Source organism: Myotis yumanensis, unplaced genomic scaffold (genome assembly GCF_028538775.1).
Source record: "Myotis yumanensis isolate MYYU_CA2020_CCGP unplaced genomic scaffold, mMyoYum1.0.hap1 SCAF_20, whole genome shotgun sequence".
NCBI classification, from domain to species: domain Eukaryota; kingdom Metazoa; phylum Chordata; class Mammalia; order Chiroptera; family Vespertilionidae; genus Myotis; species Myotis yumanensis.
In genome coordinates this window covers 12,265,021-12,287,817 of record NW_027223771.1, presented here as the reverse complement: position 1 = coordinate 12,287,817, position 22,797 = coordinate 12,265,021, and the positions used below count along the sequence as shown (strand labels likewise).

Here is a 22,797-nt window from a genome sequence, read left to right as displayed (position 1 = left end):
AGTGATGCCATGTTTTTCGGGATCTTGAAGGGAGAAGATGTTGGACAACAAGGATATTGCCCCACAAGACCAGTGTCAAATCACTCACATCTGTGTTTTTGATAAACATTTCTATGTACCCTATGTTGGTGACACCCATTGCATTGACCCTAAATGTGAGGCCCTGAGGTCAGGTATAATTAATCTGGGCATCTGCTCTATTGTTGTGGGAAGACACAGTATCAGTAGGAATATAAGGATATAGTGACTCTGATGGGTTCAAGGCCAGCTCTTTTCTGTGATGTGGGAGTGGAGGGAGCAGATGGATATGGAGAGTGGAAAGTATGATGAAATTAAAGCCTAGGAGAGAAGCTGATCATGGACTGAACTGTCTCCATTATGACAGGATATGAACTTGGAGGACATGGCCATTCCCTTCTCTAAGGAGGAGTGGGGGCTCCTTGATGAGGCTCAGAGACTTCTGTACTGCGATGTGATGCTGGAAGTGTTTGCACTGGTATCAACTGTAGGTAAGCTCTTCACATCTCTCCTAGTGTCCTGAAGTGATGTCCTCTCTTCTTTGTTTTCCAAATGTAGCTTTCTCTCTCCCACAGCCAGACCATGGGCTAGTTTTCCCAACTGTCCTGTACATGTGCTGTGGCTTCCAGTGCTGACTTGTGGTGTGTAGAGATCCCTGAGCAAAGGACTCCATGAATAACCCTCAAAAGCATTACCTCAAATAGTGCAGGAAGTGTCCAGGAATCAGGATTGTTGCAGAAAGCTTAATGGGTCTCACCTCAGACTTCCTTTTCCTGTGAGGGGGACTATGTCCATATGCATGGCTTCCACTTCTGACCCTTTCCTCTGCTAAGGGCTGTTTGTGACTATGCCAGGTTATGGTTTTTACTTATATGAAACACGGACAGTTCTTGTAAGACATTCCTTCCATTGTATGTAATACCCTGTTACCTGGATACTATTACATGCTCTGTTGATCAGGGCCAGTGCTGGCTGCTCACCTCTGTTGTCTTTCAGTAAAAGTCAGAATATTTGTGTTTCATGTGCTTATACAGGGTGAACATGCAGGATTATCTAAGACAGTGGTTCTCACCTTCTGGCCCTTTAAATATAGTTCCTCATGTTGTGACCCAACTATAAAATTATTTTCGTTGCTATTTCATAACTGTAATGTTGCTACTGTTATGAATCTTAATGTAAATATCTGATATGCAAGATGGTTTAAGGTGAACCCTGGGAAAGGGTCATTCCACCACCAAAGGGGTTCAGACCCACATGTTGAGAACTGGTGATCTAAGAGGTAGTCAATCCCGGTTGAGGTGCACCTGGGAGAACTTTGTCCTAAGGGTTGTGTTTATAGAATACCAGGAACCTACCCATGTCCAACAGAGTTTAGTTTCAAGTGCCACTGGCAGCAGCTCATTTCTACCTTTTCATTCCCATGCTGGACACTTTACTGACTTCTCTTTTGATCTGTGACCTCCTGGATTTTAGCTACCTTTACCTCTGTGGCCTCTTTGCATCCCCTGTGTATGCGTAAGGCTCTATCTGCAGTATTCTCTAATGTTAACCTGCACATGTATTATGAGGTGCACATACATGCTTATGTACTCCTCAACACAACCACCCCATTTCTTGAATTTTACTTGGAATAAGATGTAAGCAACCTTCTGCATAGCTTGCCCATGTCACCAGCAGACAGGCCCTGCTGAACGCTGTTAGCAGAAAAATGAGCAAACGATCCAGCTTCTATTCCATGTGGTGCTTGCCATGTTTATTTGTATTTTGTTTGGGATCTTCCCCGTTTTATGATATTCACTAGCACAGTACTTCACAGGAGCATCTTATGTATTCTTCCTACAGATATGTTACTGTCAGACAAATGCATAGAATCAACGTGTTAATTGCTACACACTTTTGTAAAGGCACTTGTCTCTGTCACCACAGTCGACATTCATTTCGGCATTATTTTTCTGTTTTCAGGTTGTTGGCATAAAATGGACGATGCGGAGGCCTGTTCTGAGCAGAATGTATCTGTACAAGGGGAGTCACAGGTCAGGGCTTCTAAGACAGCCTCAGCAACCCAGAGGACGCATCTTTGTAAGCAGTGTTTCTCAGTGTTAAAAGATATTCTGCATCTGACCGAGTCACAAGCAGCAGACTTTGAGCAGAAAGGCTTCTTCAGTGATGCATGTGTGAGAAACTTCTGTTTCAGTGCAAACCCTCACCAGCAACAGAGGGAAGCCAGTGGAGAGAAGCCCTGGGAAGGACCTGTGGACTGGGCCTCATTTGTGACCAGGTTCAGCTTCTACTTACCAGGGCTCCCTTCAACCAGTAGGGAGGTTGGGGAAGACTTCCCAGCCATCTCAGAGCTTTTCCGGAACCAGGCCACTGTCAACACTGAGGAGAGACACAGTGACAGTGAGATTTCACAGGAATTACTCAATAGCAACAGGCATCACCAATGGGATAAGTGTGAAAACGCTGCCAGCCATAACCAGAACCTTGTTCAACATCAGGGCGTCTGCTCTGGAGAAGTGAAATATGAGTGCAATACATGTGGGAAAGTTTTTAGATGTGTCATTAACCTCAATAGACACAGGAGAGTTCACACTGAAGAAAAGTCCTATCAGTGTACTCACCATGGGAAGTCCTTCCATCAAAGGTCTTCCTTCAATGAACACCACATAGTTCACACTGGAGAAAAACCCTACGAATGTAGTGAATGTGGAAAATCATTTAGGCACAGTTACCTCCTTTTTATACACAAGGGAGTTCACACTGGAGAAAAGCCCCATCAATGCAGTGATTGTGGGAAATGCTTCAGTGAAAGCTATCACCTCATTCAACACCACAGAGTTCACTCTGGAGAAAAACCTTATGAGTGTAGTGAATGTGGGAAGTCATTCAGTCAAATCTCTGTTCTCAAGAATCATCGGAGAATTCACACCGGAGAAAAGCCGTATGAGTGTAGATACTGTGGGAAGTCCTTCAGGCAAATGTCTACTCTCAATAATCATCGGAGAGTTCACACTGGAGAAAAGCCGTATGAGTGTAGTTACTGTGGAAAGTCCTTCAGGCAAATCTCTAATCTCAGTAAACATCGAAGTGTTCACACTGGAGAAAAGTCGTATGAGTGTAGTGACTGTGGGAAGTCATTCAGGCACATTTCTAATCTCAAGAAACATCGGAGAATTCACACTACAGAAAAGCCCAATGAGTGTAGTAAATGTGGAAAGTCCTTCAAGCAAAAGTCTGATCTCACAGTGCACCAGAGAGTTCACAGTGGCGAAAAGCCGTATGAGTGTAGTGACTGTGGGAAGTCCTTCAGGCAAATCTCTAATCTCAGGAAACATCAGAGACTTCACACTGGAGAAAAGCCGTATGAGTGTAGTGACTGTGGGAAGTCCTTCAGGCAAATGTCTACTCTCAGTAATCATCGGAGAGTTCACACTGGAGAAGAGCCGTATGAGTGTAGTTACTGTGGAAAGTCCTTCAAGAAAAAGTTTGATCTCACAGTGCACCAGAGAGTTCACACTGGCGAAAAGCCGTATGAGTGTAGTGACTGTGGGAAGTCATTCAGGCACATTTCTAATCTCAAGAAACATCGGAGAATTCACACTACAGAAAAGCCCAATGAGTGTAGTAAATGTGGAAAGTCCTTCAAGCAAAAGTCTGATCTCACAGTGCACCAGAGAGTTCACAGTGGCGAAAAGCCGTATGAGTGTAGTGACTGTGGGAAGTCCTTCAGGCAAATCTCTAATCTCAGGAAACATCAGAGACTTCACACTGGAGAAAAGCCGTATGAGTGTAGTGACTGTGGGAAGTCCTTCAGGCAAATGTCTACTCTCAATAATCATCGGAGAGTTCACACTGGAGAAAAGCTGTATGAGTGTAGTTACTGTGGGAAGTCCTTCAAGGAAAAGTTTGATCTCACAGTGCACCAGAGAGTTCACACTGGCGAAAAGCCGTATGAGTGTAGTGACTGTGGGAAGTCATTCAGGCACATTTCTAATCTCAAGAAACATCGGAGAATTCACACTACAGAAAAGCCCAATGAGTGTAGTAAATGTGGAAAGTCCTTCAAGCAAAAGTCTGATCTCACAGTGCACCAGAGAGTTCACAGTGGCGAAAAGCTGTATGAGTGTAGTGACTGTGGGAAGTCCTTCAGGCAAATCTCTAATCTCAGGAAACATCAGAGACTTCACACTGGAGAAAAGCCGTATGAGTGTAGTGACTGTGGGAAGTCCTTCAGGCAAATGTCTACTCTCAATAATCACCGGAGAGTTCACACTGGCGAAAAGCCGTATGAGTGTAGTGACTGTGGGAAGTCCTTCAGGCAAATCTCTACTCTCAATAATCACCGGAGAGTTCACACTGGAGAAAAGCCATATGAGTGTAGTGACTGTGGGAAGTCCTTCAGGCAAATCTCTAATCTCAATAAACATCGGAGAGTCCACACTGGAAAAGCATCTCATTAGTGTATTGGCTATGGGAAATCTTTTCGCTACAAATCTTTCCTCCTTCAATACTTGAGAGTACACACTGGAGAAACGCTTTAAATGTGCAGGGAATTTTTTATCTTTCTCACTCAGAATACCAATACCAATGGAGAAACTTTACACATATTTACCTGAATAGGAATCCCTTTTATCAGAACATACACTCTGCTAGATTCCTTATAAGTTTCAGGTACAATTAAAGTTTTCAGAAACTGCATCACACCTGCTGACCCAGTCAGTCCTATTACCTCATTGATGTCACTGCGAGTATTTGTCTGGAAACTATTTCACCCCTACCACCTGGCTCACCTTTAGTGTGTGCATCTTTCACAGCCTCTGCATACTCTGGGGTTGTGCTTGAGAATATCATGAATATTCCAAGCTTCTGGCTGTATCTTCATTTCTTTCTGACTAGAAAATTGACCTGACCTAGGTTTTCTCAAAAGCCCCCTGCCTCAACTAAGAAGTGCTACCTCTTCAGGGACATTGTGGTTCTCATTTTATGCTGTGGGGAAATTTTGAGGTTCCCATTCACCATCCTGTAAACCTCTTGCTCTCCTTTGCTCTGGTTTATGATCTTTATGTAAAGTTGTTTTTTCTTTGGTACCTTTAATTTTATTGGTTTTATTCACTTCCTGGGATGATTGAAAGGAAAGTAATGATCTGTTAGTATGGACAGGTGAATAGATATGCTGGGTCCCAAACTATCTGTGCTTTTGAAGGCACCGCTTGATGGCAGAAAATCACTCTTTGTTCAATATTGGCCGATTTTGCTTTGCTGAAGAAGGCCTTGAGAGAAAGTGTGCATGACTTTGTGGATCTAATTTGCTGTCTGGTGCCTCTTTTATCATAGAGGTCATTGGTCACCCTGAATAGGCAGTGTTTATTGTGCTCTGTGAGCAATATGAATTATATTCTCTGTTCACAGTATTTATTAAGTGTCAGCAATGTTTAGGGGAACTGCTGTCCACGTGCTATAAAGAGGCCATGTGTCATGATGTATGAGATTTCATAGGCTGTTGAGGTGGAATTATTATTTACACTAATGAAAGACAAAAATGCAAATTGCCGTACATTCGCTACGCCTTAATCCACACTCACCAGCCAATCAGAGCGGTTATATGCAAATTACTCCAACCAAGATTGCAGTTAATTTGCATATACCGGCTGGGAGCGGAGACTGAAGACAACATGGAAGCCAAGTGCTACAGAAGGGAGCAAAGTAGAGGCAGCGGAGACAGGAACAGAGCCAAGGCTGTGGAGGCAGGAGGCGGGACGGGAAAGCCAGCCTGAGCGGCTGGGAGCAGGTTAGGAAACCCAGCCATATTGGCTGGGAGAGGGAGGGCAAACCCAGCCTCAGTGGCTGGAGGTGGGAGGGGAAACCCAGTCTTAGAGGCTGGGAGTGGGAGGGCAAACCCATTCGTAGCAGCTGGGAGCAGGAGGGGAAACCTGCTTCAGTGGATTTCGCTCACTTCTCTGCTTCTTTCCAGCTGCAGGAAGCCCTATTCTTGGTGGAATCTTCCTGCAACGGGCCTCTAGTTGGGACATAAACGCTGTTTGCATAGTCACAGAAGACACTGCAGTTAAACTAGATGAAAAGTGCCTCTTCTGGACATAAATCCAAAATTACTCCAGGGACTGTGATGTGTACGATAGTTGAGGACATTCTGAGGACCTCCATCGCTATTTCTTGTAGCTGAAGTCACTGGCAGAGAAAATAATCAAATGGTTTTGTGGATTCCCCTGGTCCCTCTATGGTGTTCACCTCAAGGTTATTGCTCAACAGGCAAGACCTCAAATCTAGAGGAAGCATAATGCTGTGTTTAGTCCCAGGATGTGTCTTTTATAACCAGTCAGCATTCCTGTTGATTCCAATGGCAATAGTCTTCACTACTTGCCAACATTTGCTGCCTCTGAGGCAAGGGTGTTCCTCCCAGAAAATGAGAACTGACATGCAACAAAGTACACCTTTCTCATGTGTGCTGTTTGGTGAGCCCTGACATAGAGATAAAGCTGTGAAACCGTCACATGTGAAATAAACCCACCTGTAACTCATACCCAGGGTGGGGCACTAATGGGCTTAAATTTTTAAGTTCAGAAAACACACAGGTTATTTTTTAAAAAATATTTTAGAAAATACTTTTATTCTTTTTTGGGGGGAGGGAGAGTGAAGCAAGGGGAATAGAGAGATAAACATAGATCTATTGCCTCCTTCATGCCCCGTACTGGGGATCCATTTGGGGATGTGCACTGACCTGGAATCAAACCAGACCATTCAGTGAATGGGATGACACCCAACCAGCTGAGGACACTGAATGAGGCAGAGTTTATTCCTGTATTATTGTTATTAATTAATGTATTATTTTCCATAGCAACAACTCTAAACCTACTTTTTGCCACATCCTATATTTTCCTAATACCCTCTTATAATCTCTCTTTCTGCATTTACTGGCCCTCCATGCAGTCATGAATTTTCTTTTTTTTTTTTGCAATAGAATCGTTCATATTGTTCATAAATTTATAGGCACTATTTGATTTGTACTCTTTAACAAATTCTGGTTTCCTCCATGCTATTCTGTTATTTTGAGATTCAACACAAATACTTATGTGAAAAGTTTATTTAATTCTGAATAGTACTATGTTCTGTAAATAATCACTTTATCTATTAATCTGTCTATTTTTTTTGTTATTTCCTGGTTTGAGGTATTATAAATAAATATTCTGGGAATATTTGTATTCAGTTCTTTATATAGACAGATGTTTTACTTATCAAAATGTTGTGTAGAATAATGTTTTACATTTAAAATATGCGGAACTGTGAACCAATATGGTCATTCCCTTTGCCTTCTCTCTAACCCACAGTATATAAAAATTCCAGTCTTTCTGCTACCCTGCAAGGACATAAAATGGTTAACCTTTTCAAACAGTAACCCTGGGAAATGCATATATTGGTAACTCACTTTTGTTGTAATTCCATCTACCTAAGAATTTTTTAAGGTGAACATTTTTTCATACATTTCTTTGCACTATCTTTATCTGCTTTGTTAAAATGTCTGCTGATAATCCTTTTCAAATTGTTTAAATAAATTTATTATTTTAACTGAAAAAGGACTGTGAGGATGTAAGACATATGCTTAAATTTCCCTCATTCCTCAGTGACTCAAGTGCCTCTTTGCCATATGGAATCATCGGTTCTGAATCCGGAAAGGAAAAATGTTTTATTCAGTTTTAATGCTATGTACAACTGAAGTCAACTCATACCATATGCTTATACATTTAATCTGCATTGTTAACGTTCAGAGCTGCTCTTATTTAAGTCTAAGCATTCATAATATATTAAGTGATATGGAGGTTTATATTATTTGTCTATTTCCTGGTTAAATACTCTCATCATGGTCAGTTTAAAAAGGCCAAAATGATAGTACTGATAATGGACATGATTTGATATTTCAGTAGCACATCATTGTATTTCATTTCCAATACATTGATACATTAGCAAAAAATATGCTTCTGAACTTTCCTAATAACACAGTAAAATTATTGGTATCCCCAAGTTTTAAACTTTTCTTAAAATTTGATTTAAGTACAATTGATTTAAATCATACATTCAAAAAAATATTTTAATTGATTTCAGGGAAGAACGGGGAGGAAGAGAGAGAAACATCAATGATGAGAGAGAATCACTGGTAGGCTGCATCCTGTACCTCCATTCTCCCTGGGAAATGAGCCTGCAATCCATTTATATGACGACCATGGATAGGACCATGACCTTCTGGTTCATAGGTTAATGATCAACCACTGAGACACACCAGCTGGGCTAGAGTATTTAAAATTTTTAAAATTATATGTAATTTTTATTATTTTTACTATATTTTATTGATTTTTTACAGAGAGGAAGGGAGAAGGGTAGAGAGTTAGAAACATCGATCAATCAGCTGCCACCTGCACACCCCCTACTGGGGATGTGTCCACAACCAAGGTACATGCCCTTGATCGGAATCCAACTGGAACCCTTCAGTCTGCAAGCCATCCCTGTATCCACTGAGCCAAACCGGTTAGGGCTGTAATTTTTATTATTGATAGTATTATAGATGTCTCTCATTTCCCCCTGTATACATATTCTTTAGTGGATCTATTCCATACCTGACCTTCCCCTCCCCTCAGATATCTGTCAGCATCAACCAGTTAAGCAGACCTCCAGTCCCATCCTGTCCTCCAGCACCACTTGTGGGGCCTCACCACCTATACTTACCAAGGTCATTGGCTGAGATGAGCCGTCCCCTGGGTCATTGCAAAATCTACATTACCCAGAAAGGACTGCGCCAGAGTCAGCCGGGTAAAGAACATTTTGGTGCCCTCACATCCGGTTAGGGCGGGACTTCCTTAATCCTCTTCCTGGCGGTCATTTTGGCCTTTTCTGTGGGTGCACAGATTCATGGGCTTCAGCGCTTGGTGGCGAGTAGGAGGTGTTGGAGGCAGCGGCCCCGCTGGGCAGGGTGTGTCTGAGTTTTGTTGACCCCAAAGCGGCGGGATTGGGGTGTCCGTGCTGAAAGGGCGCACAGTGCAGGCGCAGACCCCGCGCTCCAGCCCCGCCCCTGCTTGCTTCCGGCTGGCTCCGCCCCGCGGGCAGTCTGCAATGCTGCAAGGACCGCGCCTGGCGAGGGAGTGGGGCGCTGGGCTCGGCGGCGGGTGCGTGCGGGTGCGCCCGCCGGGGCCCTTTGGCTGGCGGCCTGGGGGCGCCTGAGCCTTGGGGACGCGAAGCCCACCCGTGGAGACCTGCCCCGCGTGCCCTCCGCCGGCGCTGCAGTGCCCCGAGGCCGTCCCCAAGCTCCGAGGCGGTGGCGGCCACGTGCGGGGGGCCCTGAGCCTGTCCCTCTCGGGAGCACGTGCTCCGGGCTCGGCCTCGTCCGCTGGGGCTGGGACTGAAGGAGCCCACGTGGTGGCGGCGGCACCAGCGAGGCCCCGGGTGCGGCCGGCTCCTGAGCGGCCCCCCGGTAGAGCCCAGCGGCGGGTGTGGGCCGCGGGCCTCTGAAGGGGCGAGTGCGCGCGTGTGAGGGCGCACACCAAGCAGGACGAACAAAGAGGCGGTGGACGCAGGCGGCCGAGCGGAGCAGAGCGCCAAGGAGCACCGCAGGGCCGGGCCCAGGAGCACGCAGGTGATGCGGGTGACCAGACCGGGGTCGGCGGGCCCCTGAACCCGACGCCCCGGCCGGCGGGGAGCAGCGCCGTGGCCGCTTGTCCGAGGGGCCGGGCCGCCATGGCCGGGGTCAGCTACACGGCGCCCTGGTGGGTGAACCTCCTGCACCGGCTGCCACACTTCAGCCTCCGCTGGGAGCCCACCAGTGGCCAGTGGCTCAAGGACCCCGACTGCCAGCGGGTGCTGCTGCTGGGCCGCTGCGCTGGCCTGCCTCGCCCTGAACCTCCTCTTCCTGCTCCTCTACTCCTTCTGGCTGCGCTGCCAGCGGCGGGAACGAGGAGCACCTGGACACTGACTGCTGCTGCACCGCCTGGTGCGTGGTCATCGCCACGCTGGTGTGCAGCCCCGGCATCGCCGTGGGTTTCTGTGGCGATGGGGAGACCAGCGACGGCGTCCATTGGGCCACCTACTCGCTCCGCCACGTCAAATCGGCCGCACGGTGCCGGGGGTGCAGGACCGCATGTGGGACACCGCGGCTGCCCTGAGCCTCACAGCGGAGCCGCGATGCCATGATGGAGTGTGAGCCCGAGCAGCAGGCAGAGCCCGGACCAGGCCGGCGTCAGGGACCGCGGGGCCGGGCTGTTCGTAGCGGAGGCGACGGAGCACCCCAGCGGCTGAGGGGCCTCCTCCCAGCCCTCGCAGGCGGCCTGGGCGCAGCGAGCCCCTGCAGCCGGGGAGCGTGGGGATCCCCCACGACATGCAGACCCAGACCACCCCAGGAAAGCAGAGGGAGGCCTCCAGAGCCAACACAGAACGACTGCCCCGCCGGGGACGGCGAGGACTTCCTCCGTGTTCAGTGGAAGGGTGAGATCTCGGACCTGCGGACGCGCGCCCCTGCCCTTCCTTGCGTTCTCGGGGGGAGGACGGGGACTGTGCCCTCCATCTTGCCCTGGGTCCTCCACTTTTGGGCAGGGCCATGTGCTCAGCGGGGGCTTCTTCCCGGAGGAGGCCTCTGCTAGCCACACCCAGGATTTCTCTGGACTGACCGGTGGTGGTCGGGGGAGGTGCGCGCCATCACTATGACCGCATCCTGTGTGGTGAGACACCGACTTGCGCCTGGCCAATCGGCGGGTCCCACAGTCCCCTCTCTCTACCCTGACTAACTTCTCTTCACGCTGGGCTAGGCCTCTCTCTGCCACTTGCTGCTGCGTCAGTAAGGAGGGTAGGGGAACTCGAGCTAGCTCAAATAAAGACTCTTATGCTTTTGCATCAGACATGGCTGGCTCCCTGGTGGTTTCTTGGGAATCTTGAAATCTGGGCATAACACGTGCCTCCCCGACACCTCTCCGCTCACAAAGTTTGACTTCGCGTCACCCCATTGGAGCCTCCAGCCTCTGTACCCGGCGCCGCTGGGGTCCCGCAGCCCAGGGCGCAGCGTCCAGCACAGTGAGTCCTCGTGGGGGACCCGGGGTGAGAGGGGGAGGAGGGCGACGGGCTGCAGGGCTGCCGGGTGAGGCCGTGGGGGGACTGAGCCGAGAGGTGGGAACACCCAGGCCTGGTTTGTGTCTAAAGGCGACAAAGAGGACGAGAGGCGTGTCCCGGGAGGAGTTTTACTTTCATGCTCAGGGCGACGGGGCTGCGGGTGGTTGTGAACAGCAGAGGGATGAGGCTGAGATGCGGGTCTAAACGTTCCCCAAACGCCCAGAGGAGGAGCCGCCTCCAGGAGAGAGGGCGGCAGTGAGGGTGGGAGGGGCTGTGAACACAGCGACCCAGCAGGAGGCGCCCTGAGGACCAGCCCTGAGGGAGGGGCTTCTCTGCGGCGCTGGACCTCGGGCCTGAGCCCCTGGGTCCTGGGGTGGCTGCCAGGCCCTCAGCAGCCCTTTAGTTCCCACAGGTTCCTGCAGGTGAGAGCCGCTGAGGGGACTGGGCTGCGGGGGTGTCAGGGCCTCACACTATCGTGGCCTCAGATAGTGGGGTCCTGGGACTGTCCAGCCCCTCTTCTCGGGGGACCTTGGACCTGGGGATCTTGAAGGGACACCAAGCCCAAAATCCTAAGTCCAGGTCCAGGGTCATATGAGGGGCACCTGATTTTGGCAGCCAGTGGAATTGTGTGTGACAGGTGTTTCCATGCATCGGTTCCAGAATGTGCAAAGGCTTGAAGTGAAGACTCAGCTGCTTCAGGGACGAGCAGGGGGTCCATTTTTAAAAAAATAGGAACTGGAAACAGTGGGACAGGAATCAAGTCCAGAGGAGCTTTGTGACCACTTGGGTTTCTGTTCTGCTGGTGATGGGGTCATTGGGGTAATTGGTCAGTAGAGCAGGTGACCTGCCCCAGGTCTCATTAGACTCCCTGTGACTGCAGCATGATGCACAGTATGGGTGTGAGGACGGTGGTAGAAAGGCTAGGATGGAAGCTGCTGTGCTAGTGTTGGTGAGTGTGATGGTAACTGGAGCACAGTGGTGGTTGTGGATGTGGAAGAAGCGGTTGCATTATGGATCAGGGTTTTAGGTGTGGCCACCTGGATTTTCTAATTTTGAGGATTGGAGAGAGAGGTAAGAAAAGGCTAAAGGTTTGGATTCAGTACCTAAAGGTTTGGATGGTATGAAACCACCATCAACTGACATGGAGAAATTCATGGGAAAAGAAATGTTCATGAAGAATATAAAATCTTTTATTTTTTGCCTTTTAGCATATTTGATATTTCAGAGGCTAGTTTATGACCATCTGGAACTCTGAGGAGCAGTTCAAGATGAAACTACTTAAGAAAATAGTAAAGTGTATGGACGCGGGAGGAGTTGTAGATTACCTTTTTTTATATTGGAGGTGGAAGAGTAATTCAAAAAAGGTGAGACTGTGGCTGGTGCATATTTCTTTTTTTAACTGATTTCAGAGAGGAAGGGAGAGAGACAGATATATAAACATCAATAATGAGAGAGAATCACCAAACAGCTGCCTCCTGCATGCCCGTCCCCAATGGGGAATCAAGCCCCTAACCCGGGAATGTACCTCCGCCGCCCCCCGTGCCCCCGCCCCCGCCGGCCGGAACCGAACCTGCAACCCTTTACCCTGCAGGCCAATGCTCAATCCACAGAGCCAAACCAGCCAGGGCCATATTTACTTCTTAAACATTCACCAGAATTTCTTGTGACCTTTGTGTGGCCTGGTATATTGCATCCAGTTTGTTTGATTTGCTGATGGGCAGGAGTGGGCATCTGTGAGACTCATAGGGCATGGGTTAGGGGACCATAGGTAGTGGGACTTGATTACTGAGGACTGAGTGGAGAAGTGACATCAAGTGCAGCAGCAGTAGAATTGGGCTCTGAATAACTGAGATCTGATGTGGTTCTCAAAGGTGAGGTGGAAGGAAAAAACAATTTGGGATGGAGGCCTTCATAGCAGAACTGAAGGCTGTGACTTGGGTGTGGGCATTCAGAGTCAGAAAAGTACTTGATACTGTTTGAACTTGCCATGCAGTCTCTGGAACACACACGCTGAGTAATGACTAAGACTAAGGAGATGTCTATGGGAGCTGGGGCTATGGGAGTGCAGTGTGAGAGAGGTGTGGGAGAAGGAGTGATGTGCTCTTGGAGAGGGATTGTGAGTTCATGGCCACGGATCCCTGATGTTGACATAAGAGGGAATGAAGGTTGAGTCCATTTCTGCTGTGTAACTGGATGATACAACATGGGGAATTGTAGGGTAATTCCTGAAACGACAGGTGTTGTGGCGCTACATGCCAGGTCCAGAATTTAGGTGTCATATAGGTGCACACCTACCTGTTGTTGTGGGGCTGTTACAGTGATCAATAGGAATGCGATAGCATACATCAGTGTCACCTGGGCTTGAAATTGTCTACTGGATTTTGGAAGAGAGAAGGGTAAGAGAGAAATATATTACAGAGGAGGTGAGTTAGCATGTTGAAAAAAAGGTGATTAGAAAACATCCCCTCCTCTACATAGCTTATATGTGTTGTCTTTGAAGTTGTGACTCTGGGAATGAAGCTGTATGAGAGAAGTGGGATACAAAGAATTATGTGGAGCAGGCAGCAAAAAGTGTTGGCCTCAGCACCCTAGGACTGGAATTGAAAGGGTGATGAGTGATGCCATGTTTTTCGGGGTCTTGGAGGCGGAATCTGTGGGACAACAAGGATATTGCTACACAAGACCAGTGTCAAATCACTCACATCTCTCTTTACGGTTAGCATTTATCTGTCCCCTGTGTTGGTGACACCCATTGCATTGACCGTAAATGCAAGCCCCTGATGTCAGGTATATCAATCTGGACATCTGTTTTATTGCTGTGGGAAGACATAGTATCATAGCAATATAAGAAGAGAGTGACTCTGATGGATGCAAGGCCTGCTATTTTCTGTGATGTGGGAGTAGAGGGAGCAGATGGATATGGAGAGTGGGAAGTAGGATGAAGTTAAAGCCTAGGAGAGAAGCTGATCATGGACTGAACTGTCTCCATTACGACAGGATATGAACTTTGAGGACATGGCCATTGGCTTCTCAGGAGGAGTGGGGGCTCCTTGATGAGGCTCAGAGACTTCTGTACTGCGATGTGATGCTGCAGCCTGCTGTCATGTCGGCCGCCATCTTGGATCTCTCGCAGTCAATTCTTTTATATAAATGTGTGTTTTACTTATCTGTTACAGTGTAAGTGCGTGTTTTACTTTTCAAGATATGCAGAACTGTGATCTGCAATGGTCATTCCCTTTGACTTCCCAGACACACACAATAATGAAAATTCTAGTTTGTTGTGCCTTTTTTTTTTTATCTATGTGACCTCATGAGATGTTTTATATTTTTAAATTGTAGGCCCAAAAATCAGTATAGTGTTAACTTGTTTTGTTTTAAAACCATTTCCATAAGAAATATTTATAAAGTTGTCACAAAGCTCCTTTAGACCTGATTTTCTCCCATTTTTAATAATTCCCTCTTTTTATTTATTTTACTTTATATTTTAAAGACTTTTTAATATTTTCTTGATTTTTTACTGGGAGGAAGGGATAGAGATAGATAGTTAGAAACATCAATGAGAGAAACATCGATCAGCTGCCTCCTGCACAGTCCCTACTGGGGATGTGCCTGCAACCAAGGTAGATGCCCTTGACCGGAATCAAACCTGGGACTCTTCAGTCCGCAGGCTGATGCTCTATCCACTTAGCCAACCTGGTTAGGGCTACTTCCCTCTTTTTAAAAAGAGGATGCCTACAAGTCCGAGAACTGGTCTGGTCTTTCTTCCATGTGTTCACACATTCTGGGAGGACCTCCCACATCTCATTCCTCTAATTGCCAAAATCAGGGAGCACTTCATACAACCCTAGACCTGGACTTAGGATCTGGGCTTAGTGTTTGTTCAAACTTCCCTGGCCCAAAGGCTGGGGGAGTGGCAGCAGAGTCCCAGGACTCCACTATCTCAGAGGCCACAAGAGTGTGAGGCCCTGAAATAAGCTCCACAAACCAGTACCCCTAAGCCAGTGATCAGCAAACTGGGGCTCGCGAGCCACATGTGGCTCTTCGGCCCCTTGAGTGTGGCTCTTCCACAAAACACCACATGTGGGCGCACATGTACAGTGTGATTGAAACTTCGTGGCCCATGCACAGAAGTCGGTATTTTGTGGAAGAGCCACACTCAAGGGGCCAAAAAGCCACATGTGGCTCGCGAGCTGCAGTTTGATGACCACTGCCCTAAGTGATGTTGCATTTGTAGGAATTTGTGGAAAGTAAAGGTCTGTTGAGAGCCTTGCAAACACTGCCAGGATCCATGGGCTCTGGTCACTCAGTACCTTTCCCTAGGCCCAGAGCCAGATGACCTGGAGATGATCACATTACATCAGGGCCTCAGTCCTAAAGGCACATGCTTGCCTAGTTTGCTATCTTTCAAAGGACTTCTCATTCCTGCCCCCTACTGGTATCTTTTCCCTTCTAGTTTCTTGTTCCCCTGAGCAGTTGGGAAATTTAGAACCCTACTTCAGATAATGTCCCTCTTTTATTCTCCGCCATCGATGGCCCTAGGTTCCTGAGAATGAAACTAAAACTTCTCACGCAATATTTTGCCTTGTTTCTTTGTTGCCTTTAGATACAAAACAAGCCCAGCATTCCTGAATTCTTTCATCTCAGCCACACCAACCAAAACCATACAGGGTGGCATTGCAGCCTGTCACTCTCTTTCTTCCATTACACCATGTATCACACACATCACTGTTCTGGATGCTGTGACCTGGGCTTCAGGACCTGACAGGCACCCAAGGATGGAGGGTAAATAGAATGAGGCTGAATAGAACTCTGCAAGCAAAACAGAGTCAGGGAGGCACATAGGCCTCAATACTGGCCGTTGCTGCTCACCAAGCCACAGACAAACCACTGCACAAGGAGAACACTGCCTCTGATGCCTCATCCTCTTGTGATCCAGCGCTGGAACCTATGAATATGTTAACAGAACAAAGAGTTCAAAATGCCCACCTTGAGAAAGAAGCTGAAAGTAATACACAAGCCAATCACCACGAGTAAATACACCTGTGCTGGGCTTTCATTGGCTAAATACAGCCATCATTGGGTGCATTGCCCTTTGGGTAACTTCATTTTTCTGGCCCAACAGGTGGCATTAGGATCCCAGTCACTGACTGATCATTACAAACATTGGTATTGGGGCACCCAAATGCCCCGGGGAAATGCCAACTTTAGGATTTGGTGGCTGGTCCCAGGTTTCTGGGAAGTGCTTTCTGCAACTGATCTCTTATTTCGAGATATTATTTCAGATTCCATGAGCATTTCCGAATGCTCCCTGAGGTGAAAATCATTATTTCAATTATTTCTGAAGACCAGAAATCTGGATGGATATATTGATTTTAAGTTTTTTATTTGATTTTTAGTAGAGAGAGTAAAGGGAAAGGAAAAGAGAGAAACACTGATTTTGTGCCTGCTGCATGGGCCCTTCCACCTACTGGGAATCCACCAAGAAAGCTTGGCTTGTGCCTCACCAGCAATCAAACTGGTAACCTTTCTGTTCCTGGGACTACGCTCAAAAAAAGACCCACTCCAGTCGTCACATGTTTTTAGTTTTATTTTAAAAAATCACAGTATTAAGATAAATATACATAATCCTATCATATTTGTTCAAAAACAAAATTTGAAAACATACATAGGTGAACAAGTTGACATTTCCTAGATTGTCTACAAGTTTATAGTCAGTACACATTGTGAAGCTATGGAGTTAAGAGTTATTGAATGTTTACTACATGTGCCAGGCCCTGGATTCAATGCTTCACATGCATTATTATTTCAAGGTAAATCAACTGCTTGTAGAGTTAATAAAAGGCAGGGCTGGAAGTCAAACCCCTGTATCTCCAACAACAGAGCTCTGGATTCTAATGTTAGGCTCTGCTGCCTCCTAGAGAGTAGAGTTGGAAATGCATAACCATTAGGATGGGCTAGATATTGTTGTGGATAACAAACAGCCCCAAAGCTTTGGTAGATTATATTAAAGAAGGTATCTTTCTTGGTCATACTACATGTCCTCCCTGGTTCTCCTGGGACTGGTATAAAAGGAATCCATGACGGAGATGCCTCCTACATATATCAGAGATGGACAGCGACAGCGGCACTTTCAGTGCTTCTAGATTTTTCTGCTAGAAGTGACAGTCATTGCATATTTAATATCATAGCCATTGTGACAGCATAGCCATTGAAACGTCATAGCAATCGAAATGTCATAGCCATTGTGATGTCATAGCCACTTTGATATTATAGCCATTGTAATGTCATAGCCATTGTGATGGCATAGCCACTTTGATATTATAGCCATTGTAATGTCATAGCCATTGTAACGGCATAGCCACTGTGATGGCATAGCCATTGTAGCTACATAGCCATTGTGATGTCATAGCCATTGTAACATCATAGCCACTATAATGTCATAGCCATTGTGATGTCATAGCCATTGTGATGGCATAGCCATTGTGACATCACAGCAACTATAACATCATATATATTGTAATGTCATAGCCATTGTGATGGCATAGCAATTGAGATGTCATATCCATTGGTACATCAGCACCATTGTAACGTAATAGCTACTGTGATGGCATAGCCATTGTAACTTCATTGCCATTGTTACATCATAGCCATTGTGACGTCTTAGCAATTGCGATGTCATAGCAATTATAACATCATACCCTTGTGATATCATAGTCTTTGTGAAGTCATATCAATTGTGACTTAATAGCAATTGTGATGTCATAGTCATTGTGATGACATAGCCATTGTGACGTCATAGCCACTATAACATCATATCCATTGTATACTCATAGCTATTGTAATATCATAGCAATTGTAATGTCATAGCCATTGTAACATCATATCCATAGGAATGTCACAGCAACTCTAGTGTCATGACCATTGTGCCTTCATAGCCATTGTGACATCATAGCCCTTGTAACTTCATAGCCATTGTAACCTCATAGCCACTTTAATGTCGCAACCATTGAAAAGTCATAGCAACTATAATGCCAAAGGCATTGTATCGTCATAGCAACAATAATGTTATAGACATTGTAATGTCATTGCCTTTGTGATGTCATAGCCATCATGAAATCATTGCCATTGTGCCGATATAGCCACGATAATGTCACAGCCATTGTAACATCATAGGCACCATAATGACACAGACAGAATTAAGTCATTGCAAATTTAATGTCATAGCCATTTTGATGTCATAGCCATTTAAACGTCATAGCCATTGTGATGAAATAGACATTGAGATGTCATAGCCATGGTAACATCAGAGCCATTGTAACGTCATATCCACCTTGTTGGCATAGAAATTGTAAGTAGATAGCAATTGTGATCTCAGAGCCATTGTAACATCATAGCCACTATAATGTCATAGCCATTGTGATGTCACAGCCATTGTAATGTCATAGCCATTGCGCTGGCATAGCCATTGTGATATCACAGTGAGTATAACATCACATATATTGAAATGTCATAGCCACTGTAGTTTCATAGACGTTGTAATGTCAGTGTTGTTTAATTTATGGCCATCATGACGTCATAGACATTGTGATGTCATAGCTACTATAATGTCACAGCCACTGTAAAATGATAGGCACTATAATGTCATAGACATAGTAAAGTCATTGCCGCTGTATTGTCATAGCCATTGTGATGTCATAGCCATTGTAACATCATAGCCACTGTGACATCATAGCCACAATAATGTCATAGCCTTTGTAACATCATAAACACGATAATGTCACAGCCATCATAATGTCATAGCCATTGTGACGTCGTAGCTATTATAATATCATAGCACTTGTGAGATCATAGTCATTGTGAAGTCATATCAAGATTGACTTCATAGCAATTGTGATGTCATGGTCATTGTAATCTTATAACCATAGTGATGGCATAGCCATTGTGACATCATAGCCACTGTAACATCATATCCATTGTATATTCAAAGGAATTGTAATATCATAGCTATTGAAAGGTCATAGCCATTGTAACAGTGCATCCATAGTAATGGCCTAGCCATTCTAGTGTCATAACTATTGTGCCTTCATAGGCATTGTGACATCATAGCCATTGTAACATCATAGCCACTCTAATGTCATAGCCATTGTGATGTCATAGCCAATGAGATGTCATAGCCATTGTAATGTCATAGCCATTGTGATTAGATAGCCATTGTGACATCACAGCGACTATAAAATCATATGTATTTTAATGTCATAGCCACTGTAGTTTCATAGACAATGTAAAGTCATTGCCATTTACACCACTGCCATCGTGACGTCATAGACATTGTGACGTAATAGCCACTATAATGTCACATCCATTGTAACATGATAGGCACTATAATGTCATAGACAAAGTAAAGTCATTGCCACTGTCTTGACATAGGCATTGTGACGTCATAGCCGTTGTACCTTCATAGCCATTGTGAAGTCATAGCCATTTTAAAGTTATATCCATTGTTACATCGTAGCCTTTGAAATTTCATATCCTTTGTAGGGTCCTAGTCACGATAATGTCACAGCCATGGAAATGTCATATCCATTGTGACATCATAGTCCTTTTAACGTCATATTCGTTTTGATGTCATAGCTATTGAAATGTTATAGCCACTCTAGTGTAATAACCATTGTGACGTCATAGGCATTGTGACGTCATAGCCATTGTAACCTCATAGCCACTTTAATGTCATAGCCATTGAAACGTCGTAACATTTGTAATGTCATATACATTGTAAAGTCATAGCACTTGTAATGTCCTAGCCATTCTGCCGGCATAGTCATTGTCATCATAGCGATCCTCAAGTCATGGCCATCATATTATCAGAGCCATGGTAACGTCATAGCCACTGTGACATCATACCCACTATAATGTCATAGCCTTTGTAACATCATAGCCACGATAATATCATAGCCGTTGTGACATCATATAATTGTGAAGTCATATCAAGTGTGACTTCATAGCAATTGTGATATCATGGCCATTACAAGGTCAGAGCCATAGTGATGACATAGCCATTGTGACATCATACCCACTTTAATGTCACAGCCATTGTAAAGTCATAGCTACTAGAATGCCACAGGAATTGCATCATCATAGCCACGATAATGTCACAGCCATTGTAATGTCACAGGCACCATAATGACACAAACATAGTTAAGTCATTGCAAATTTAACATCATAGCCATTTTGATCTCATAGCCATTGTAATGTCATAGCCATTGTGATGTCATAGCCATTGTAACATCAGAGTCATTATAACGTCATTGCCACTCTGATGGCATAGCCATTGTAACTAGATAGCCACTTTGATCTCATAGCCATAGGAACGTCATAGCCACTATGATGTCATAGAAATTGTGATGTCATAGCCATTGTAATATCATAGCCTTTGTGATGGCATAACCACTGTGACATCACAGCGACTATAATATATATATTGTAATGTCATAGCCACTGTAGTTTCATAGACATTGTAACGTCATTGCCGTTGATTACATAACCATCGTGATGTCATAGACATTGGATGTCATAGCCACTATAATGTCAGAGCCATTGTAACATGATAGGCACTATAATGTCATAGAGATAGTAAAGTCATTTCCACTGTCTTGTAATAGCCATTGTGATGTCATAGCCATTGTTATGTCATAGGCATTGTGGCGCCATAGCCATTGTAACCTCATAGCCACTTTAATGTCATAGCCATTGAAATGTCTTAACCTTTGTAATGTCATATACATTTTAAAGTCGTAGCATTTGTAATATCCTTGCCATTGTGTCGGCATAGTCATTGTCATCATAGCCATTGTCAAGTCATAGCCTTCATAACATCAGAGCAATTGTAATATCATAGCTAATGTGACGTCATAACCACTGTATTGTCATAGCCTTTGTAAAGTCATAGTCACAATAATATCAGACATTGTAACGTCATAGCCATTGTGTCCTCATAGCCATTGTGACAGCATAGCCACTGTAACATCATAGCCCTTGTGATATCATAGTCATTGTGAAGTCATATCAATTGTGACTTCATAGCAATTGCGATGTCATTGCCATCATGAAGTTACAGCCATTGTGACGTCATAGCCACTATAATGTCACAGCCATTGTAATATCTTAGGCTTTATAATGTAATAGAAATAGTAAAGTCATTCCCACTGCATTGTCACAGCCATTGTGACATTGTAGCAATTGTGACGTAATAGCAATTGTAATATCATAGCCCTAGTGATATCATAGTCATTGTGAAGTCTTATCAATTGTGACTTCATAGCAATTGTGATGTCATAGCCACTATAACATCATATCTATTGTAAAGTCATAGCTCTTGTAATATCATAGCTACTGTAATGTCATAGCCAATGAAACATCGTATCCATAGTAATGGCCTAGCCACTCTAGTGTCATAACCATTGTGCCTTCATACCCATTGTGACATCATAGCCATTGTAACCTCATACCCACTTTAATGTCACAGCCATTGAGACGTCATAGCTACTATAATGCCACAGGTATTTTACTGTCATAGCCACAATGTTATAGACATTGTAACGTCATTGCCTTTGTGACATCATAGCCATCGTGAAATCATAGCCATTGTGACATCATGACCACTAAAATGTCACAGCCATTGTAACATCATAGGGAACATAATGCAAAGACATAGTTAAGTCATTGCAAATGTAATGTCATAGCCACTGTGACGTCATAGCGATTGTGATGTCATAGCGATTGTGATGTCATAGCCATTTTGATGTCATGGCCTTTGCAATGTCATAGCCGTTGTGATGGCTTATCCATTGTGATGTCATAGCCATTGTAATGTTATAGCCATAATGTCACAGCCATTGTGACGTCATAGCCATTGTGATGTCATAGCCATTGTGATGTCATAGCCATTTTGATGTCATAGCAATTGAGATGTCATATCCATTGTGACATCAGAACCATTGTAACGTCATAGCTACTGTGATGGCATAGCCATTGTAACTTCATAGCCATTGTTACGTCATAGCCATTGTGACGTCTTAGCAATTGTGATGTCTTAGCAATTGTAACATCATAGCTCTTGTGACATCATAGTCTTTGAGAAGTCATATCAATTGTGACTTCATAGCAATTGTGATGTCATAGCCATTGTGATGGCGTAGCCATTGTGACGTCATAGCCACTATAACATCATACCCATTGTATAGTCATAGCTATTGTAATATCATAGCAATTGTAATGTCATAGCCATTGTAATATCATATCCATAGGAATGTGACAGCAACTCTAGTGTCATGACCATGGTGACTTCATAGCCATTGTGACATCATAGCAATTGTAAACTCATAGCCACTTTAATGTCACAGCCATTGAAAAGTCATAGCAACTATAATGCCACAGGCATTGTATCGTCAAAGCCACAATAATGTTATAGACATTGTACTGTCATTGCCTTTGTGATGTCATAGCCATCATGAAATCATTGCCATTGTGCCGATATAGCCACGATAATGTCACAGCCATTGTAACAACATAGGCACCATAATGACACAGACAGAGTTAAGTCATTGCAAATTTAACGTAATAGCCATTTTGATGTAATAGCCATTTAAATGTCATAGCAATTGTGATGGCATAGACATTGTG

General features: G+C 44.9%; 2 protein-coding genes across 2 annotated transcripts in view; both read left to right on the top strand.

Annotated features, from left to right (window-relative positions):
- Positions 1-388: 388 nt before the first annotated feature.
- Positions 389-4,478, top strand: LOC138998561 (zinc finger protein 551-like). The gene is made up of 3 exons (XM_070400712.1): positions 389-509; positions 1,981-2,740; positions 3,161-4,478. Exons 1-3 carry the CDS (start codon positions 389-391, stop codon positions 4,476-4,478), a joined length of 2,199 nt encoding a protein of 732 aa, XP_070256813.1.
- A 6,563-nt stretch (positions 4,479-11,041) lies between these two features.
- Positions 11,042-22,797, top strand: part of LOC138998469 (zinc finger protein 211-like) — a 232,099-nt gene continuing 220,343 nt past the window's right edge. Inside the window, exon 1 of the mRNA XM_070400587.1 lies at positions 11,042-11,082. The gene's annotated coding sequence lies outside the window, so the exon portion shown is untranslated. The remainder of the gene's footprint in view (positions 11,083-22,797) is intronic.

Excerpts from the sequence above, each read along its gene's own strand:
- LOC138998561 (XM_070400712.1), top strand. The coding sequence starts at position 389 with ATGAACTTGGAGGACATGGCCATTCCCTTCTCTAAGGAGGAGTGGGGG. Across the intron at positions 510-1,980 it reads TGCACTGGTATCAACTGTAG|GTTGTTGGCATAAAATGGAC; the intron begins GTAAGCTCTTCA and ends TTCTGTTTTCAG. Across the intron at positions 2,741-3,160 it reads GAATGTGGAAAATCATTTAG|GCACATTTCTAATCTCAAGA; the intron begins GCACAGTTACCT and ends GAAGTCATTCAG.